The sequence below is a fragment of the Sitophilus oryzae genome, unplaced genomic scaffold, assembly GCF_002938485.1.
Source record: "Sitophilus oryzae breed Bouriz unplaced genomic scaffold, Soryzae_2.0 scaffold_1801_pilon_pilon, whole genome shotgun sequence".
NCBI classification, from domain to species: domain Eukaryota; kingdom Metazoa; phylum Arthropoda; class Insecta; order Coleoptera; family Curculionidae; genus Sitophilus; species Sitophilus oryzae.
The window spans coordinates 3,814,266-3,833,349 of NW_022146504.1; the positions used below are offsets into that span (position 1 = coordinate 3,814,266).

The window sequence follows — 19,084 nt, forward strand, 5'->3', positions numbered from 1 at the left end:
TTTTTGGAGTACAATTTTTCTTCGTGCTGCTAGTGTTGTTTTTATGGCAATTTTCCGTACCCGAAAGAGTTAAATCTGATAGTACTTTTTTTGATTTTGGTATAGAAAATATTGTAATGTGATTTTTACCGCATGTGTATTGTTTAACGATTATAGACTAGATATTTGTTTGGCAAGTATATTAAATCAAACATCTTTTACAACATATTTTTTCAAAAATATATTGTATAAGATGTTTATTTAACTTTACTTGAAACAAATTATCTGGTATAAAATCATCCTAGTTTAAATATTGTATGATCGAAGAATACGGCTTCAAGTTAACTTAGAAATGACTGTTGATGACATTAACCATATAACTTTACAAAGAAAATGTTATCGATCGTTATTTTTAAGTTAACTTGGAATCGTTATTTTTCGAACATACGGTATATTAAATTAATTAGGTGTAATATAATACTATAGATGGCGCTGCCAAAATTGCTTTGAATGCAATGCAGATTTCTTTTTAAAATTTAATTGCAGATTTCTTTTTTTAAATTTAATTTGTAGTTCTCATAGATGGCGTACCAAAATGTTTTGTTCGTACCAAGAAGATTTCGTTCTGTTTCAATCTGTTTTGTGCTCCATAACCCGAACAAAGCTTATGTCAACAATGATTGTCAAGGTGTGTGTGGCGACATCTGTCGGAGAAGTATTTTTCTAGATGTGCGCGTGTATTGCTGGTTGAGGTTTCATCTTTAATACAGGAAATTGTTTGAAGCACCATCTCTTAAACACAAGTGGAAATAGCTTAGATCTTGTAAATATTTACTGGAACCAAATTAGTGGACCCACGGAATCCGTAACCGTATTTTATTTTACAGTTGTGACACCAAGTAAAGGTTTCAAAACTCTGAATCAAAAAGTCAAACTGTATTTTTTTATGTATCTAATACAATGATCTAATAACATTATATTAGAAGACAAAGTAAAAAAAAAGTAAAGACCGACAAAGAAATAAGTTGTTTCTGCGGATTCTCGATCGAGCCACTTTTTATAAACAGAATTTTGAGAAATTTGTAGAAACAAAATAATCATCTCATCAAAATTGTTTGTTAAAACTATATTTACATTCGTTTGAAGTGTACTTAGAATTACAAGAAAAACATTAGGTATCTTTAATACGTTAGGTACTTAAGTCGAATATTTTTCTACAGTTTAATCTCTATACCACCGTATATAAAGAGTTCTCTATAAATAATATCATTCATAAAGTGTAATCAAAATGTTGAAAATATTCTGCGTTTTTGCTATTACAGTAACTACAGTTTTATCTTTTAAATTACCTGAACACTTTTTAGCTCTGGGCCAAGATTATGCATTTTCAGTGGTCAGGGTATGAGGGTATGTCTTAATAATTCTATTTTTTTTTAAATCCTATATTGCTTTTTAGTTAAATTTTCTTCAAGCTTATGCGGCTTGTAAAAGATATGGCTGGACGTTGGCAACTGAGAAAAATGAACTTCAAACCAATACTCTAGCTGAAGAAATTAAAGCAAATAAAATTCAGAGTGTCGGTGAGTTGTTTGGAAATTTAAGTTTAGGAATCAGTAGAATGTTTTTGAGAATATTGGCGCACCTCATTCGCCTCGGTTAATTATACGAAAACGGAAAGATGTAGAAACAAAATATTTTATGGGTATATGTGGGAAGGCAATGTGCATAATTTAAAATTATTTTGAAATGTACAGGGTGTGTCAGAACTAAGAACCATACCAAAGTTATATTTTTTCTTATGAAACAGCCGGTATTTTATTTCATTTTTGGATTTTTGGACATAAAATAAGGCATGTATTATAAGGGTTTAATATGTTTAAAAGCTTTGGTTTTTGAGATATTTAAAGATATTTAAATATGCATGCTATAATAAAAAAGTTTGTCAACACCCTGTACATTACTTTACAGAATTAATTCTTGTGCTGACTTTCAAGCTAGAGAAATAAACTTTCCTAAAAATATTGATTGCTTCCTTAAAGGTATCCAGGGGCATCAAAAATTGCTGGTCTATTTTAATTGTTTATTTTACATATAAAAACTTTATTTTTTCAAATGCAACATTATGTATTTTTTTAAATAAGTCGAAGCAGATTTAAATGCTCTTTCAAACTATATTAGGGTTTCCTATACCTATCTGGCTCAGATTTTGAATAAAAAACGATTTTTCAATAAAATTGTAATCAAGATGGCTGGTGGCGTCATGGCAATTTTCTAGTGACAATTAGTAGCTATTTTCAAAACCGACATTAGTTTATGGACTTTATTTAAATTTATAACAGGTTATTTTTTATTTAATTTACCTACAAACAATAAGGTTAATAAGTAAGTATTTATTATTTTATCAAGAAAAATGAAGCAGTATATGCTAGCGGAAGGAATGGATATGTTACTAGTGATTTTATTTTGTGAAGACAATTGCTTGTTGGCCATAAAGGTTTATGCTCAAAGATATCCAAATAGGAATTTTCTTAACAAGCGTTCCTTTGAACAACTACTTTTCCTATTTCGCAGAGCTGATAGTGTGGTATATGAACAAACCAAGAACAAACTATTAGGCAGAAACATATCGTTGGAAGTGAAGAAAATGAATTTGCCTTAATTGGTTCTTTTATAGAAAATTCAGTATATCTACAAGTCATCGTAATATAAATCTACTTTATTTTTCTTAATAAAATAATAAATACTTGCTTATTAAACAATTATTGTAGGTAAATTAATTATTATTTAAATTATTATTGTTATTAATTAAAAGTAAACTATTATAAATTCAAATAAAGTCCATAAACTAATGTCAATTTTGAAAATAGCTACTAACTGTCACTAGCAAATCGCCATGGCGACACCAGCCATCTTGATTGCCGTTTAATTGAAAAATTGCTTTTTATTCAAAATCTGAGCCAGATAGGTATAGGAAACCCTAATATAGTTTGAAAGAAATCTGCATCGACTTGTTTTAAAAAATACATATAGTCCGTCGGAAAGCCCGCTCTAGGATGCACAAAAAAAACGAGGTATAACCAAATGGGACTTTCAGAATTTGAAAAAGCATGTATTCTTACATATAAAATGGAAATTGACGACTCTCTCCATTGGTCGAAACCAAAAATATAGGCAAAAAACTGGAAAAATGGAATTTTTTAATTTTTAGTTTGAAAAAATCATAACTTTTTTTGTAATGAAGCTAAAACAAAATTTTTTTTTAGTTTTATTCCATATTTAACTTCCTTTCCTCTGGTATATACTTTGTTTAAGAAAAATTTTAAAATATATTAGAAAAACAGTAATATTTAAAAAAAAACATCAAAGTGCTAAAAAAATGTTTAACTCACCTCGCCATAACTCCTTTATGCAAAGAGCTATTTAAATGTTTTTTTTTCAAAAACTGCGCAATTTAATGGGCTTCATTTTGTCTCGATTAACATGTGGTCTATTATTAAAAATAAAGACTGTAGCGGCTCTTAAACGTTATGATGTCTCTGCGGCGGGGTACAGCGCCCGCGCGGCGGCGTAATTTTTCCATCGCGATCCACTTATTTTACATTTTCTAGCCGCGGCACGGTTTTAAATACAAGTTTTTCATTAGTTATTTGCACCATGTTAGGGTAAATAATTATTATAAATTCTTATTTTTTCCAAAAAATGCTTATACTCATATTCTGTACAAAGAAAAGTTTAATTATGGTATAAACATGGTAAAACAATGATGAATTTTGACAATATGATGATGAATTTTGACAATAAAGGCATTTATTTATTTATAAAAAAAATTAAGAAACAAAAATATTAAAAGGGATCATCTAAAAATGCATCGTCATCAGGATCATCAGCCTCAATTTGATTTTGTGCAACTTCTCGACTAACATTATTGCAATTTATTTTGCATTTGCAATGTGTGCTACAAAATACTCCTTCTTTTTTACATTGACATTTTTGGGTGTTGCAACTTTTGTCATTGCATAATAAAGAAATAATTTGCCGTATATCTTCTGGAACTGGAGCTTGATTCATCATTTTTGGAACTATAAAATTGTCCCCATTTAAAGTCCATCCATACAACAAGGGATCTTTTTTGGCTGCTTCTCCAAGATGACTATTGACCCATATAAATGTTTGATAATATGACCTAAAATTACATTTTTTATTCGTACAAAGCAATATATTTTAATTTTATTTTACCTAAGGACATGTAGTTTGAAACTATCTTCTGTAGGGGGCAATTCTTGAGCTGGTTTTTTGCTCTGATTTGTAAGGTTTAACCAAATTTCGTTTAAATCGTTTGCATTTTTGTTTTTATACAAAAAACTTACAAATTTTCTAGCAAATTGTATTCCTTTTTCTGGACCCATTTTAGCAAACATATTTTTATAGTAAATTTCCCAAGCCTGTTTTCCCCCTATTTTAAATAGTGAACTTGTCGTATCACATCCTGTGAGGCTGTGAAAACTTGGTAATCCTTCACATGCCAATTTACCAATGTTTTTCGAAATGACGTGAATAGGAATAAATCGTTTTTTGTTAGTTGTCATATTTGTATGACCAGTTTCCATGAATATTTCACTATTACTAAAATTTTCATGAGTAGCATAATAATAAATTAAAAGTACTAAAACGTCAGTATCATCGACGACTAGTCTACCATTTTTATTAGAAGATACCATATGGAAAATAATCCTTGTATCAGCTTCTTCATGGTTGCTGTACAAATTTTTCTGCTCTGCAACTTCATGGTTTAAAATCTAAAAAAACACAAATTTTTAAAAATCTACTCGTATTATGTACCAACCGCATTACACCAACTTACTTTAAAACATTTACCGGCATCTTCAAAACCGCCTGCCATTACATTTCTTTGTCTTCTGGGACCAAATGACATGCTTCACATATTTTATTAGAAACGAACTTAATTAACGCCATTTTATTTGCTGTTGACCTCAAGAAATTCTTATAATTAGAAACTGTTCTGGATCCTATAATACAATAAGTCCCCAAATTGTGCTGTCCTCTTCTTTGCCTTTCAAATACTTTAACTGAATTTTTGTCGTCATATCTATCGAATATAATCGATATTCTACGGCAGTTATTGTGCTTTTTAAATATGCTTAAGATCTTATTTGTTACAACCTGAGCTAATTCGTCAAATGTTTTAAATGATTTTTGATTAATTTCTTGTAAAACTACCATTCCATCTATAAAATATTCGATAATTTCTTGCGGCGGATCAGTTATTAAATCACTAAATGATTCTAATTTTTTTGCCAATTCACTTTTTGCAGTTTTCCTCATTGAGCCGTCCTCATGAAATAACGAAGCAGGAGTAGGAGCTAATTCGAATGATAACATATTTTTGAAATCAAGTTCTTTAAATTGAGCAGCACTTATAATTCTTCTAAACATATACTCTGGATTTATAACAGTTTTTGACTCTGTTTTCTTGTAACCAATGTTATCGGCATTAATAATTGGATTACGCGACACGGCTTTCCAGAAACTTGCTTGCCCGTGAGTTGTAAGCCGTCCTTGGATAAACGCTTGATTGTTTATCTCTGCTTTTTCTTTAAATGTAGTTAAGGATGCGTGAATCTCCCGTGAAGCAATCTTTCCTGTGGCAATATGAATTAGGTCATTAGATGTAATGCTGCTGTCAAAGGGATTTATCCAGGTACTTTCAATTATTGAAATCATTTTCCTAACATCCTTTTCATCCCGTTCACGTTCTGCTGCCCCGTAACTGTACAATTTATTTTTTGGGAAAATAAGGTTTTCTACTTTGCTGGCATATTCTCCAACTAAATGTCTTGTAATTAGCCACCTCGTCAAGGTTCCTTCATTGTTTGTGAAACCAATTACACCACCTGAACTTTTGCAGTCTTTATTTACTGTTTGCTCAAGTGCCATATCTGAACCAACGCAATTAAATTTTTTGTTGTCTGTTCTTCGCACAACAAATTGCCTTCTTCTAATCCAGAAATTTATCAGTTAAATTTCTGGATTATTATGCTTTAAACGAGCCATGTCTAATAAGTAAACTGGAACAAATTTGGCATAGTTACTACAGCCTCCCGCTTTAAGATATGGTAATGATTCTTTTATTGCGGTTAGATGTAACCTAAAGTCAGCATTTCGTTCTGCTCTTATAAATTTTAATAAAATATCTGCAGCTTCCAAAAACTCTATCCAAAATTTAAAAGTTGGCGATTTTTTACATCTCTGGTCAATAAATGCAACTGTAAGTTCTTCTAAAGCATCTTTCGTAGAATCTAAGATATCATGAAATATCTCTTCATTAAAAGGTTGATGGTTAATCATAGTATCTTCTAAGACATGCAATTTTCTTAAAATCTCTTTATTAAATATTGTTGTATCTCGCTCTTCTTCGGCCCAAGAAATTAGTTGTCTATAAAAGAGTCGACTTAAAGCATCTGATACTAATATTAAGGCTCTTATTGCTCGGGAATAATGTTTGCCTTGAAACATTTGACGACAAGAGGCTTAAGCGTAAACTCCAGACTCAATTAATATGTGAGTTAATCCTCCTTCGCCAAATATATTATTAATCGCTGCAATGAATGCCATTGTAAAATGCATATCTCCCATATTCATAGTAACTTTGCCATGTAGATCAGTAGGTTCATTCCATAATATTTCCTGTGCTTTGCTGTAGATTGCCATATCAGCCGTAACAATTATGTGGTTTTGCCTAAGTGATGTAGCTATTTTAAATTTTAACTAATTTTAGAAGTCCAGTGTAAATAGTATCGAATGATGTAGGTGGAGCATTTATAAAAGGCAAGTAGTAAGTGTTTGATACAGGTAATTCATTCTCGGAAATAGTGTTATTAAATTCATGCCAGGTTACAAAATTTTGACTATTTTTTATATATTTTATTATCTTCCATAGAGTATCCGAGGATAAATCATTAGGAGCCTCCCTATCAAAGCAGTCATTTGTCGTCTCTTCACTAACTCGTGGGGGCTCAGGACGTTTTGTTAGTTTTTTATAGACACTAATATTTCTGCTCTCATGAATATATGAATATCAAAGGAGTCGAGGTTAGTTAATGACCGATTGGAAAGGCGATCCAATTTGTGTTCTAAAACTGTATCGTTTTTCTTTTGGAAAATTACCATTGCTAAGCTGTGAGTCGAATTTTTACCATCTAGTGTATCTTCATTTTGGTCAAAATTATCTATACTAGCATGTATGTATTTTTTTTCTTTGGGATTTACTGGATTAATTCCATGGGGAATAAAAATGCCGTCATCTCCTTTTACTAAAGCATGGCCTGCTAAAGATGTTAACAATTTTCTAATTTCGTCATAAGAACAACCATAACCAAAATAGTGCAGCATATCGATAAGTTTTTTACTTCTTACGGCTTGATAACTTTTGTAAAAATTGTTTAAAATGGCGTTACTCGTAGCAATAACAGATATCAAAATCTTTTATAATGCCATCAGAAAAACTGGAATCATTTAAAACCCAAGAAATAAATGTGTATAATAAGTCTGGTATTTCCTTTCTGCAATTTTCTTCGTTAATATTATTTGAATGGACATATGATGATTTATTATTAGAATTATATTTTATTTGTTCAGCAATATTCTTTTTTAAAATTGCAGCAGCTTTGTGAAGAACAAGTAAATCATTTTCCCCGGTCGATTTCCCTTTTCCAGATGTTGAAAATTCACTTGTGTTTTCTGAAGAGTCACTTTCACACATCTTTTTCTTCTTGAGATAATTTTTTTTCAGTTACCTTTGCTCGTCTATTTAATACAGATTTTATATTTCTTGTGCTGACATATTTTGAGTAGCAGATTTTGTGATATTTGGCATCAGCTGCAAATAAATCTTCATAGAACTGTAATCTGCCTTGCATTTCATCATCTTTTCTTAACGTAGCAGCATCGAATATTTTTTTCCTAGTTCTGCTACCTGTACCAGTGCAAATGGAAATTAAAGGTTTTTTCTTTATTGTGCCTGATTTGCCACAAATCAAACAATTTTTCTTAATATTAAATTAATCTTTTGATCTTTGAAAACTGCATGAAGATTCTTCGCTTGTTTCCTTATTGGCATTCATTATGTTATTTTTGCTGCAAAACGATTTTCTGCAAGAAATATGAAATTGGTATCTAGTAGGGTGGGCAAGTAAATCATTTTTTAATTGCAAAACTGTTTTCGAGATATTGTCATTTTTTTCGTTTGCGCATTTTAAAATAGTTTGAAAACCAGAAACAGTTGGTTTTTTTACCATTACATTTTGCATAGTCTCAGTTTCCAGACAAAATAAACATGTTTTGCGTTCCATTTTTGAAACAGGTTCTTTTACAAACTTATCTACAATACAAACCTAGGAGTAAGCATTATATACCTAGTGTGTTCGTAAAGTATGGGATATTGAAAATAATTCCTAAACCATTTTTTTTACACAAAATCGCTCGGAGACGTCGATTATTATTTTTAGTTGCACATTTTTTCCAATAAAACAATTTATAAAGGGTATTTCAATTGAAAATATGACATCAAAGTATATTTATTTTAAATACAAAGGTATACAAAGGTTGAATTTGGGAATAAAAAGACCTTTAAAATGATGCATTACTCAAGCCAGCTTTCTATTTAAAAAAATATACTTTGATGTCATATATTTTTTGAGACACCTTGTATAAAAAAAATTATTGGAAAAAATGCGCAACAAAATAAAAAATCGACATGTTTGGGCGATTTTGTGTAAAAAAATTGGTTTAGGAATTATTTGTAATATTCCATACTTTACGGACACCACTGTATACTTTTAAATAATACTATGAAATATGTAAAGGTACAATAAGGTTCTGTTGTATTTTTTCAATATCCGTCAAAAAAATATGGATATTTGGAAAAGTAGATTTTTACGATGGCATATTAAAAAATAAAACTAATTAGTAACGCTATGATGCTACCAATGAGGAAAAAAATGGCAAAATAATACCGTATGATCGAGAAAAAACGGCGTCAGCGATGGCGATGGAATGAAGATCGCTGTCATTTTATATGTAAATTTATATGGGAAATGTCATTGATGCTCATTTCCCGGCCAACTGGACGCCGTTTTTTTTTCGATCATACGGTACTATTTATCGCAAAAATATCACTAACCATAGCCCTATTCTATAGAAAATAAAATAACAAATTGTTCAGTAATATATAACAGTTTGACAAAACTTCTTTTTTGTAAACTTTATCGCACCTCTACCATAATTAAATAAAATCACTTACAGTACGTCTGTCCGTTCTGTGGCTACGGGGTATCCGTGAGAGGGGAAACGATATTCTCTCGATGTTTTTCGTAAAAAATTAGACGACGCGTCCCATCAATAAAAATTCGACAAATTTGCAAGTAGCCAATAAAATGAGTGGGCGGAGCGACTTGCGGTGACGTACTCGTCAAGTCGACGTATAAAATATATTGCTGATTATTTAAATGTTTTTTGTCCGCATTCCTTTCATAGACACAGATCCAACAGACGAACTGTACCTACCGCTGCTGTTAGTAAGCTATATTAAAAATGACTTAAAAATTGGTTTAATAAACTAATAATAATTGTCTATCTATCCATCACCAACTACTTTAAAAAACCACCACCAAAATTTCAACAATTATTATAAAGAACAAACTATGCATTTTAAGACAACACTTGCGATTCACCCTTACTGCAAACTGCATGTTGTAACAAAATCATGGCAAAATGACCGCAGAGCCCGTATTCAGAGACTTGCAGCGACACGATCGGGTGGAAAATTCCACCGCGGTACCCTGCCGCAGAGACACGCATCACAACGTTTAGGAGCCGCTACAGTCTTTATTTTTAATAATAGACCACATGTTAATCGAGACAAAATGAAGCCCATTAAATTGCGCAGTTTTTGAAAAAAAACCATTTAAATAGCTCCTTGCATAAAAGAGTTATGGCGAGGTGAGTTTAAAATTTTTTTACCACTTTGTTGTTTTTTTTTTAAATATTACTGTTTTTCTAATATATTTTACAATTTTTCTTAAACAAAGTATATACCAGAGGAAAGGAAATTAAATATGGAATAAAACTAAAAAAAAATGTTGTTTTAGCTTCATTACAAAAAAAGTTATGATTTTTTCAAACTAAAAATTAAAAAATTCCATTTTTTTCAGTTTTTTACCTATATCTTTGGTCTCGACCAATGGAGAGAGTCGTCAATTTCCATTTTAATGTAAGAATACATGCTCTTTCAAATTCAGAAGGTCCCATTTGGTTATACCTCAGTTTTTTTAGCTCCGAAACTAGAAGGCTTTTCGCGCTTGATCCGACGGACTAATAATTTGTATTTGAAATAATGAAGTTATATTTATAAAATAAATATAACCTGTATATTTGTAAAATAAATATTTAAAACAGACCAGCAATTTTTGATACCACTGTATACATTTAAGGAAGCAATATTTTTTTTAGAAATGTTTATTTCTCTGGCTTCAAAGTCAGCACAAGAATTAACTCTGAAGAGTAATGTACAGGGTGTTGACAAACTGTTTTATTATAGCATGCATAATTAAATATCTTTAAATAGATCAAAAATCAAAGCATTTAAACATATTAAACCCTCATAATAAATGTCTTATTTTATGCCCAAAAATTCAAAAATGAAATAAAATACCGGGTGTTCCATAATAAAATGTATAACTTTGTTATGGATCTTAGTTCTGACACACCCTGTATATTTGAAAATAATTTTAAATTATGCACATTGCCTCTCTACATATATCCATAAAAAAATTGTTTCTACATCTTTCCGTTTTCGTATAATCAACCGAGGCGAATGAGATGTGCCACCCTGTATAAATTTTTTGAATCATTTCTGTGTTTTGGATATTTTTCAGACTGTCATTACTTTTTTAAGTATATATTTAAGTAACACAAGATATTCTTTCTTATTACTTTATAAATTAGGGCCAGAGCGCCGCGCGCGCGCGTCCGCTTGCATACTAGAGCGAGCGGTGCGCGCGCGTTCCTTTTCCGACGGGTACAATGACTAAAGAATACAAGGACAAATAGCACCCGAGACCAAACCTGTGACCAAACTGTGACCATTCTTCCAAACAGTGCCGTGGCACATATTTTTCTTAACATAGCCGCTTGAAGCGATATTTATATTTTTGATAAATCTTTTCACTACGCCTATGGTGTATCTGGTGGTATCATACTAATTAATTACGAAAAAACGTATTAAAATGTTAACAAAAAGTACAAAACTAGTATCGACGTTATGACGTATAGCACATATCAAGTACATTATCAGAAAAATAATTATCGAATTCAATAAAAAAACGCTAAAAAGGTGTAGTGGACTGTTTATTTCTCTATAAAACGTAACTCCTGGCTCTTTCTCATCATTGTGCCTTTTACACTTAATGCCGGGTTCAGACCAAGCAGACAAAACAGTGACAAGACAGAAACATTCATTTTTCATGACAAAGTTGTGACAAATCCAATACATTTCTGCGACATTTTTGTCTCCTTTTTTGTTTTGTTTCAAAATTTGGAGACTTTTCAATGTCCCGTCTCGAGTCGGTAAAGATCAAAGTGTCTATGTTTTGTCCGTATATTTTGCGACAAGTTGTCGGCGTAGTGTGGATGGCGTGTGCTGCCAACAGTAGGAGACCAGTGAAATCACACATGGTTAATAAAACTCATTCGCAATAACTAAACTTTTGACTTTTTTGTACTTTTGTCATTGCGGTGTGGACAATTTGTCTCAAGTTTGTCTTGTCAGAAGTTTCCATTTTTTGTGACAAGTTTGTCTTGTTTTTGTCTCAAAATCGTGTTTATTTTTTGTCATCTTGGTCTGGACCCGGCATAAAGCACAGCTTACAGAATAATATAGCTTGGACACTCGCCAATTTTTCCCACGCTCGAATTTAAATCGCCCCACTCCGGGCGATGCTTAACTGAATTAAGCGAGCGACAGTCAGCCTCATTCAGTCGATGCCAGTGTTGCCAGAGCTGGTGATTTTTCACCAGATCTGGTGAAATTTAGGTCATCTGGTGATTTGGTGAAAAACTTTAATGAAATGCCCAAATTCTGGTGATTTTGGGAATATCCAAAAAAATTCTGATGAAAAACTGGAAACAACAGACAAATGCTGGAGACTTTTAATCTACAAACTACAAACGCGCTTGACGTAATTTTCATTTTTATTTTTGGTATTGGTAACACTGAATCGATTGTTTTAAACGTCATTGTCATTGTCATTTGCATTGTTTTAAGATGGTTTTAAGTCACTGAAAACCAAACCAATCACCAATCACTTAAATTTGACTTTGAAATTTGCGACTTTGGTTTGAAAACTGTGATTATTGTGATTTGTGAACGAGTGATAAACGAACTGGTAAGTTAAAAATAAATACCTGTTCTTGTCAAAGTTTGCAGAACTTAATTATAATTTTATTTTGCACGATAGTTTGATGTCACACGGTCATTTGTTTCATTGCCTGCCATACATGAAAATATTTTTCTTGACGTAATGGCGAACCAGGGCCTACGTGGGGCGAACGTTTTGGCGGAATTAATTATTATCATATAACAAGACTATTTATTTATACAATGATAATGTTAATAATAAATAATATTATTATTAATACTTGAAACAGAAAAGGTACATATTAAATATTATTATTCTTGAACATTACCTTTTCATGAAGTTTTTTACCAATAATAGGGGTAAATAATATTGCTTCCGTTTTAGTAATTAACTAAAATAGAGTGTTACTCAAATGGAAACAATATTATTTATTAGTAGAAACCTAAAAAATTCTCGAAAATGTTTACTCCTAGCGACAAACAAACATTCTTTTACGTAAAAATGTTTTAAAAATCCAAGATATTTAAAAACTAAATGTCTGGAAAAATTACTTTTTTTAGCTAAAAATACAAAAAACGTCAAAAACTGTTGTGCAAAATAAAATTATGCTAGCCAGACTCGGCTTCACTGAAAGTGAAATGGAATATTTAAATTCAGTATTAAGTAAGTAAGCTTTATTTCTAAAACACTCAAAATAGCAAAATTTTTAGTCTTTAGAGATTTATCCTTTTATATTGAATAAAAAAATATATTACATTTTCTTATACTTATATTATTGTTAGTCTCTTATGGGTTTTTATTTTAATTTTGTTTAGAATCGAAATGGACCCATCGACAAGCCGATCCAGAAGCAGAAGCCGAAGTCCCTCTATCGAAGCTACCGTCTCATCAGATTCAGATGAAGATACGCAAGTTGGAGCCAAAGCTAAAAAAATGCATTATCGACATAAATTTAATTCAGCTTGGGCAAGCATGTATCCTTGATTAAAGGAAAGCAAAAAAGGACAAACTTTCTTCTATTGTAAACCATGCGGAAAAGATCTATGTGGACGTACTGCTGCTGTGAAGAAGCATGAGGTTTCTACAGTCCACACAAAAAAATGTTCGTCTGCAAAAACTCAAATGTGGGTAGTAAACTTTATTCACAAACATACCTTGATGGAAAAACAAACCAAGGAAATAGAAATTAGAATAGCGTCATTTCTAGTAGAACATAATGTAGCTCTTTTTTCTGCTGACCATTTAACAGATTTGATCAAAAAACATGTGCTAATTTTTCTGAAGCAGCTAAGCAAGTTCAGCTGAAACGAAGTAAATGTACAGCCTGTATACAGAAAGTTACTGGTGAAGAGAGCTTTCAAAATCTACTTACAAGGTTAAAAACAAATTCGTTTTCTTTGCTTGTTGACGAGTCGACTGATAAATCCAATATTAAACACTTAGCATTAGTCGTAAGGGTGAGTGGGAGTCTTATAGATAATTTTAAACCATACGATGAATTTTTGGCATTGCTGGAAGTAAAGGATGGTACAGGTGAGGGTCTTTATAGAACCATTGTTTCATTTTTTGAAAAAAATCTTATTCCCTTCAAAAAAAATCTTATTGGCTTCGCAGCAGATGGCGCAAATACAATGATGGGCAACAAACACTCCTTGCAAGTATTATTAAAAACGATGTACCAAATCTTTTTGTTGCAAAGTGTATATGTCACTCATTGGCACTGTGTGCATCTGCTGCTTGTCTTAGATCTCCCCGTACTCCAGAGGATCTTGTAAGAGATATACATTCATACTTCCAGCACAGCTTTAAAAGGCAGTCAGAGTTTCTTGAATTTCAGAGGTTTGTAAAAGTAAAACCTCACAAACTTTTGTATGCATCACAAACTCGATGGTTGTCACTTTTATCAGTTATAAAAAGGGTGCTTGAGCAGTATTATGCCTTAAAATTATATTTTCAATCCCAGTATTTAGTGGATATGGTACAAGGCTCAGAAATAATTTTCAATCGCTTGTCTGAACCCATTAACAAATGTTATTTGTTATTTTTAGAATTTGTTTTGCCTAATTTGGTTGATTTAAATTTAGAATTTCAGTCTGAAAGTCCTAAGATTCACATACTATATTTCAGAATTACATCTACTCTAAAATGTTTAATGGATTTTTATATAAAACCAGACTATCTGAATAAAACAAATATTGAGCTAATTGAATCCAAAGTATTTTCTCGACCTAGACAACATATATTTGGGACCAAAAATAGTAATGGAGTTTTCTATAAGTGATAAATATGAAAGTCAAAAAATTAAAGATTTTAAAAAAAGATGTCTGGATTTCCTAATAGAGAGTGTACATCAGGTTTATACTCGATTTCCTTTTAATTCAACATTTGTACAAGGCCTAAAGCATCTTTCATTTTTACAGCCAGATAATATTAAAAAAATGAATTCGCTTGGAGTTACAGCTGCCCATTTTCCATCGTTTGTAGATGATGTAAATGAACTTGATAGGGAATATAGGTAGCTGCGGAACTCAGACCAATTAATTAATTTCGAAGAGCATGACGTTATGAAATTTTGGAAAAATGTTTTTATTTTGAAATAAGGTGACGATTCACCATTTTTTCCTAATTTGGTAAAATTTGTTCGAAATATTTTATGTCTCCCTCATAGCAGTGCAGCACTTGAAAGAATATTTAGTCAAATCAATATTAATAAAACTAAATCCCGCAATAGACTAAAATCTGACACTTTAACGAGTATATTACATACCAAAAGACTTATGGCAAACAACGCCTGCCATAACTTTCCTGTTGATAATAGTATTATCAACAGGTTTAAAGGCGATATATACGAGTATACTAAGCAATCTATGGACAGTGAAAACTCGGATTAAAAAAAAGCAACAACAGACAGAAAACAAACAGAAAGGTGATCTTTTTTCTTTCCACTTAAAATATTGAAATTATATACTATGTTTGAAATAATCGTCCAGTTGGCTTAAAATGCTGATCGATGACATTTCCCATATAATTTTACTTTCAAAAGTATGATATATATCTTCATTTCTAAGCCATCTATGATGCCATTTTTTTCAGTTTTGTTAGAATTAATTTCGTCTCTTGATCTGTACTTGTAACATTATTCTCTTAATTTTATTAATTTATTGTGGAGAAATTAATTTCTGTTGTATATTTGATATTAATATTAAGCATATTTTTTGTTTTTTGTTGTATTTTTATAGTTTCGTTTTTTTTGTAACCTTTGTTGTATGAGTAAACGTATGAGTTATGTATAATAAATAAAGTAAAAATATAAAATAAATAAAAAAAGATTTGATTTAATTTTGAATAAAATGTTTTGTGATTAATTTACTATTTTTAATGTTTTTATTCCCGAGGTTTATCAGCCTCTTTCCAACTTTGTCAAATATCACAATGGCCATAAGCCCAAATCTCAAATTACTTTGTTGCCTATTTCAATAAACTTATTTTAAAAATAGAAAACTTACAATGCAATTTTACTTTACTACAGTAACATTTTTTAAGGCAAAAGTTGATGTATCGGGTATCAGAAAGAAAACCAATTAATGATAGGTAATACCGTATGATCGAGAAAAAATCGGCGTCAGCGTTGGCTATGAAATGAAGATCGCTGTCATTTTATATGTAAATTTATATGGGAAATGTCATCGATCGTCATTTCCCAGCCAACTGGACGCCGTTTTTTCGATCATACGGTATTTAAAAAACTGGTGAAATCTGGTGATTTTTGAAGTAAACATCTAGTGATTTTACTTTTCTCTCAATGGCAACACTGGTCGATGCATAGCCTCCACCGGTGACGCGTAGAGCCGTATTACGGAAGATTTTAATTCGATTTTTTCTTATATTTAACCAGAGGTATTTGGTTTTTTCTTTGGTTTCTTTGTTTTTTAAATGTTTTTCTTTGAGAATGCATATTTATTTAAAGTCAACAATTTAAAAAACGTGTATCTAAATTATGTTCTAGCACCAGTCGAATAATTTTTTATGTCACGCGTAAAAATGTTTTTAATACGCCTCTGGCTGACTGGCGCTTACGCGGCTATTGGTTGTGGCGAGAGAGCTCCGTGCTCTAGTGTTCTCCCTCTTTCAGAAGTGTCTAGTCCTAGCAGTTAACTATTAAGCCTGACCAATAGGTTGGTTAGCGTGGTTATTTGGAGTGTGTTAATTCATTTGTGTTTGTCAAAAACTCTAACGTGATTGGTCGGGCTTAACAGTTGCCTGCTAGGGCTAGACACAAGTCCCTCTTTCGAATCGCAAATCCGAGCGTAAAATGATCAAAGCGGCATGCTACACTGTCCGAGCTGGTTTTTACTTAAGCTGTTCTTAAAGCTGAACAAATTACCACTGTAATACAGTTTATACAAAGTTCACTACACACAACCAACTATTAAAAATCGCTAAAATTGTTGCTGATGGCCAGCTGATGACTCATTCGTTATGTCCAAAAAAATGGCGTCTAAGGTCACAAATTCTGCTGCAGCCCGTATATGGGCGTTACATCAGAGTACGTAGATCGTACGGTTTAGGTACTCTGGTTACGTGTCCTTGTATTCTTTAGTCATTGGACGGGTACATCAAAGGTAATGAACGGCGCGGCGTGCATTCCAGTCATAGACTAAATTCCAAATTCCAGTGTGTAGTTTGGACGGGTTTATTTACTTTCGGGCGCTCACCTGCGATTTTCATTTTTTACCGATAATTTTGACAATGAGAGACGTAGTAATTGATTGGGATCGTGAAAAAGATTTACAACTAATTTGTTTACACAAAGAAAAAATGTTATGATTTTAATTTTATTGTGGGTTGAGTGTGAATGGCTATGTAGCTATAGACTTCGCCCATATAATTAATTTTTGTTAATAATAGTATATTGTTTTATTAGGAGTAATAAATTTTAAGAAAAAAAACATTTTTAAAAACAAGCTTTTATTTAAATACACTAAAAAGAAAAAAATAAACTTTTTCTTTAAAACTTATTATGAACTTATAACGTCATTACACAATTTTAAAAATATTATACAGGGTGTCCCAGAAATAAGTGCAAGTATTTTAACTGGGAGTATACTTCAACACCAGAAACACGTCTGAGGTTATTTCCGCGAAAAAAAATTTTGAAAATTCGGGATTTTTTGAAAAAAAAATTGAATTCTTTTTAGTTTTTAGTTAAAACACTTAATTTCTTGATAATATGGCAACATAGGTAGTAGATTAAATTCACAAGAAAGAAAATCCAGAAAAGATCCGGTGGTTCTCAAAATTTTAGTAAAAAATATCTATTTTTGGAGATTTTCAAAGTAAAATAACTCCGTTATTTTGGACTTATTTGAAAAACGATGTAGAATGTAGAATGTTTAGGAGGGGAGTTAATCACCGCGACCTTATAGATCTATTGTGTGTTCCCCTTTTTTGAGTTATAACGAGTTATAACTCATCATACAGTCTCAGGGCTTTAAGAAAAGCCAGTATCTGAGACGGCTCCACAGAGGCCAACTCTCCATCCTCGACATCAGACGTACCAAGGTTCATGGCACGAATGGTCGTCGTCTCGGCGCACTCAGTGATAAGGTGTTCTGGTGTTTCCCCATTTTCCCCACAAAATCTGCATTCGCCGTTGTTTCTGAGTTTCAGCCCACTGAGGTGTTCGTTGAGGAGACAGTGTCCTGTTAGAAACCCCGTGACAAGAAGATTGTTTTTACTTAAATCAAGGAAAACCTTTGATTTTTCTCGGTCATAAGTACTAAGGAACTTTTTCGAGTGTCTTAGACCGTTGGAGGAGTCTGGAGTCTTCCAGATTCTTCAGTTCCGCTTTCAGTTGGTTCCCGTTTGGAAAACAGAACGGTTCTGGTCCAGTTAGTGGAGTGTTCGCTCCTTTTCTAGCTAGATCATTTGCTTTTTCATTGCCTTCTATCCCTTGGTGAGCAGACACCCAGAGTAGGAGGACTTTATTTTTTTTGCCTAATTTGTTGAGCTTCTCCAGGCATTCTTTGACCAACTTCGAATTGATAATTACTGAGTTGATCGCGTTAAGTGCTGCTTGACTATCGGATAGGATGGCAATTTCCTGTTTTCGATAGTTCCTATCTAAGATAAATTGTACGCATCTTTCGATAGCGCAAATTTCTGCCTGAAGGATACTGGGGTAGGTGCTCATTGGTTCGAAGTATTCAGTTTTCGGCCCAAATACTCCTATCCCTATCCCTGCTTTGTTTTTGGAAGCATCCGTATACCACATGATGGTATGGTCTTTTATATGCTGAGTAAGCGTCTCTTTCTTCCAATCCTTTTTATTACTCAATACTACAGTGAGGTGTTTCTCAAAGTTGTAAATTCTTGGTATGTCATCCACTGGGAGTTGGAGAAGTTGAAAAACGATAAAGAGAAAATATGTTTCTTTTATCGAGATCTACCACCCCTTAAAATACTTGCACTTATTTCTGGGACACCCTGTATAAAAGTTTGTCGCGAGATTTAAGTGTACAGTTGCACTCATAAAAATCTGGTACGACAACTTTATCTTGTAATTCCTGGTCTAGTGGTGTACACAAACTTTCAAAATGAGACAGGGTAGACATTGTATATACAGTACGTCTGCTGGATCTGTGTCTATGAAAGGAATGCAGACAAAAAAC

At 32.2% G+C, this 19,084-nt stretch overlaps 1 protein-coding gene across 2 annotated transcripts in view; it reads left to right on the forward strand.

Annotated features, from left to right (window-relative positions):
• The first annotated feature begins 1,228 nt into the window (after positions 1-1,228).
• The window catches only part of LOC115882953, a 40,280-nt gene continuing 22,424 nt past the window's right edge, over positions 1,229-19,084 (forward strand). For both annotated transcript variants that reach the window (XM_030901221.1, XM_030901222.1), the window contains exons 1-2: positions 1,229-1,378; positions 1,436-1,559. In XM_030901221.1, the coding sequence (XP_030757081.1) occupies positions 1,268-1,378; positions 1,436-1,559 (235 nt within the window). In that variant the 5' untranslated portion in view covers positions 1,229-1,267. The remainder of the gene's footprint in view (positions 1,379-1,435; positions 1,560-19,084) is intronic.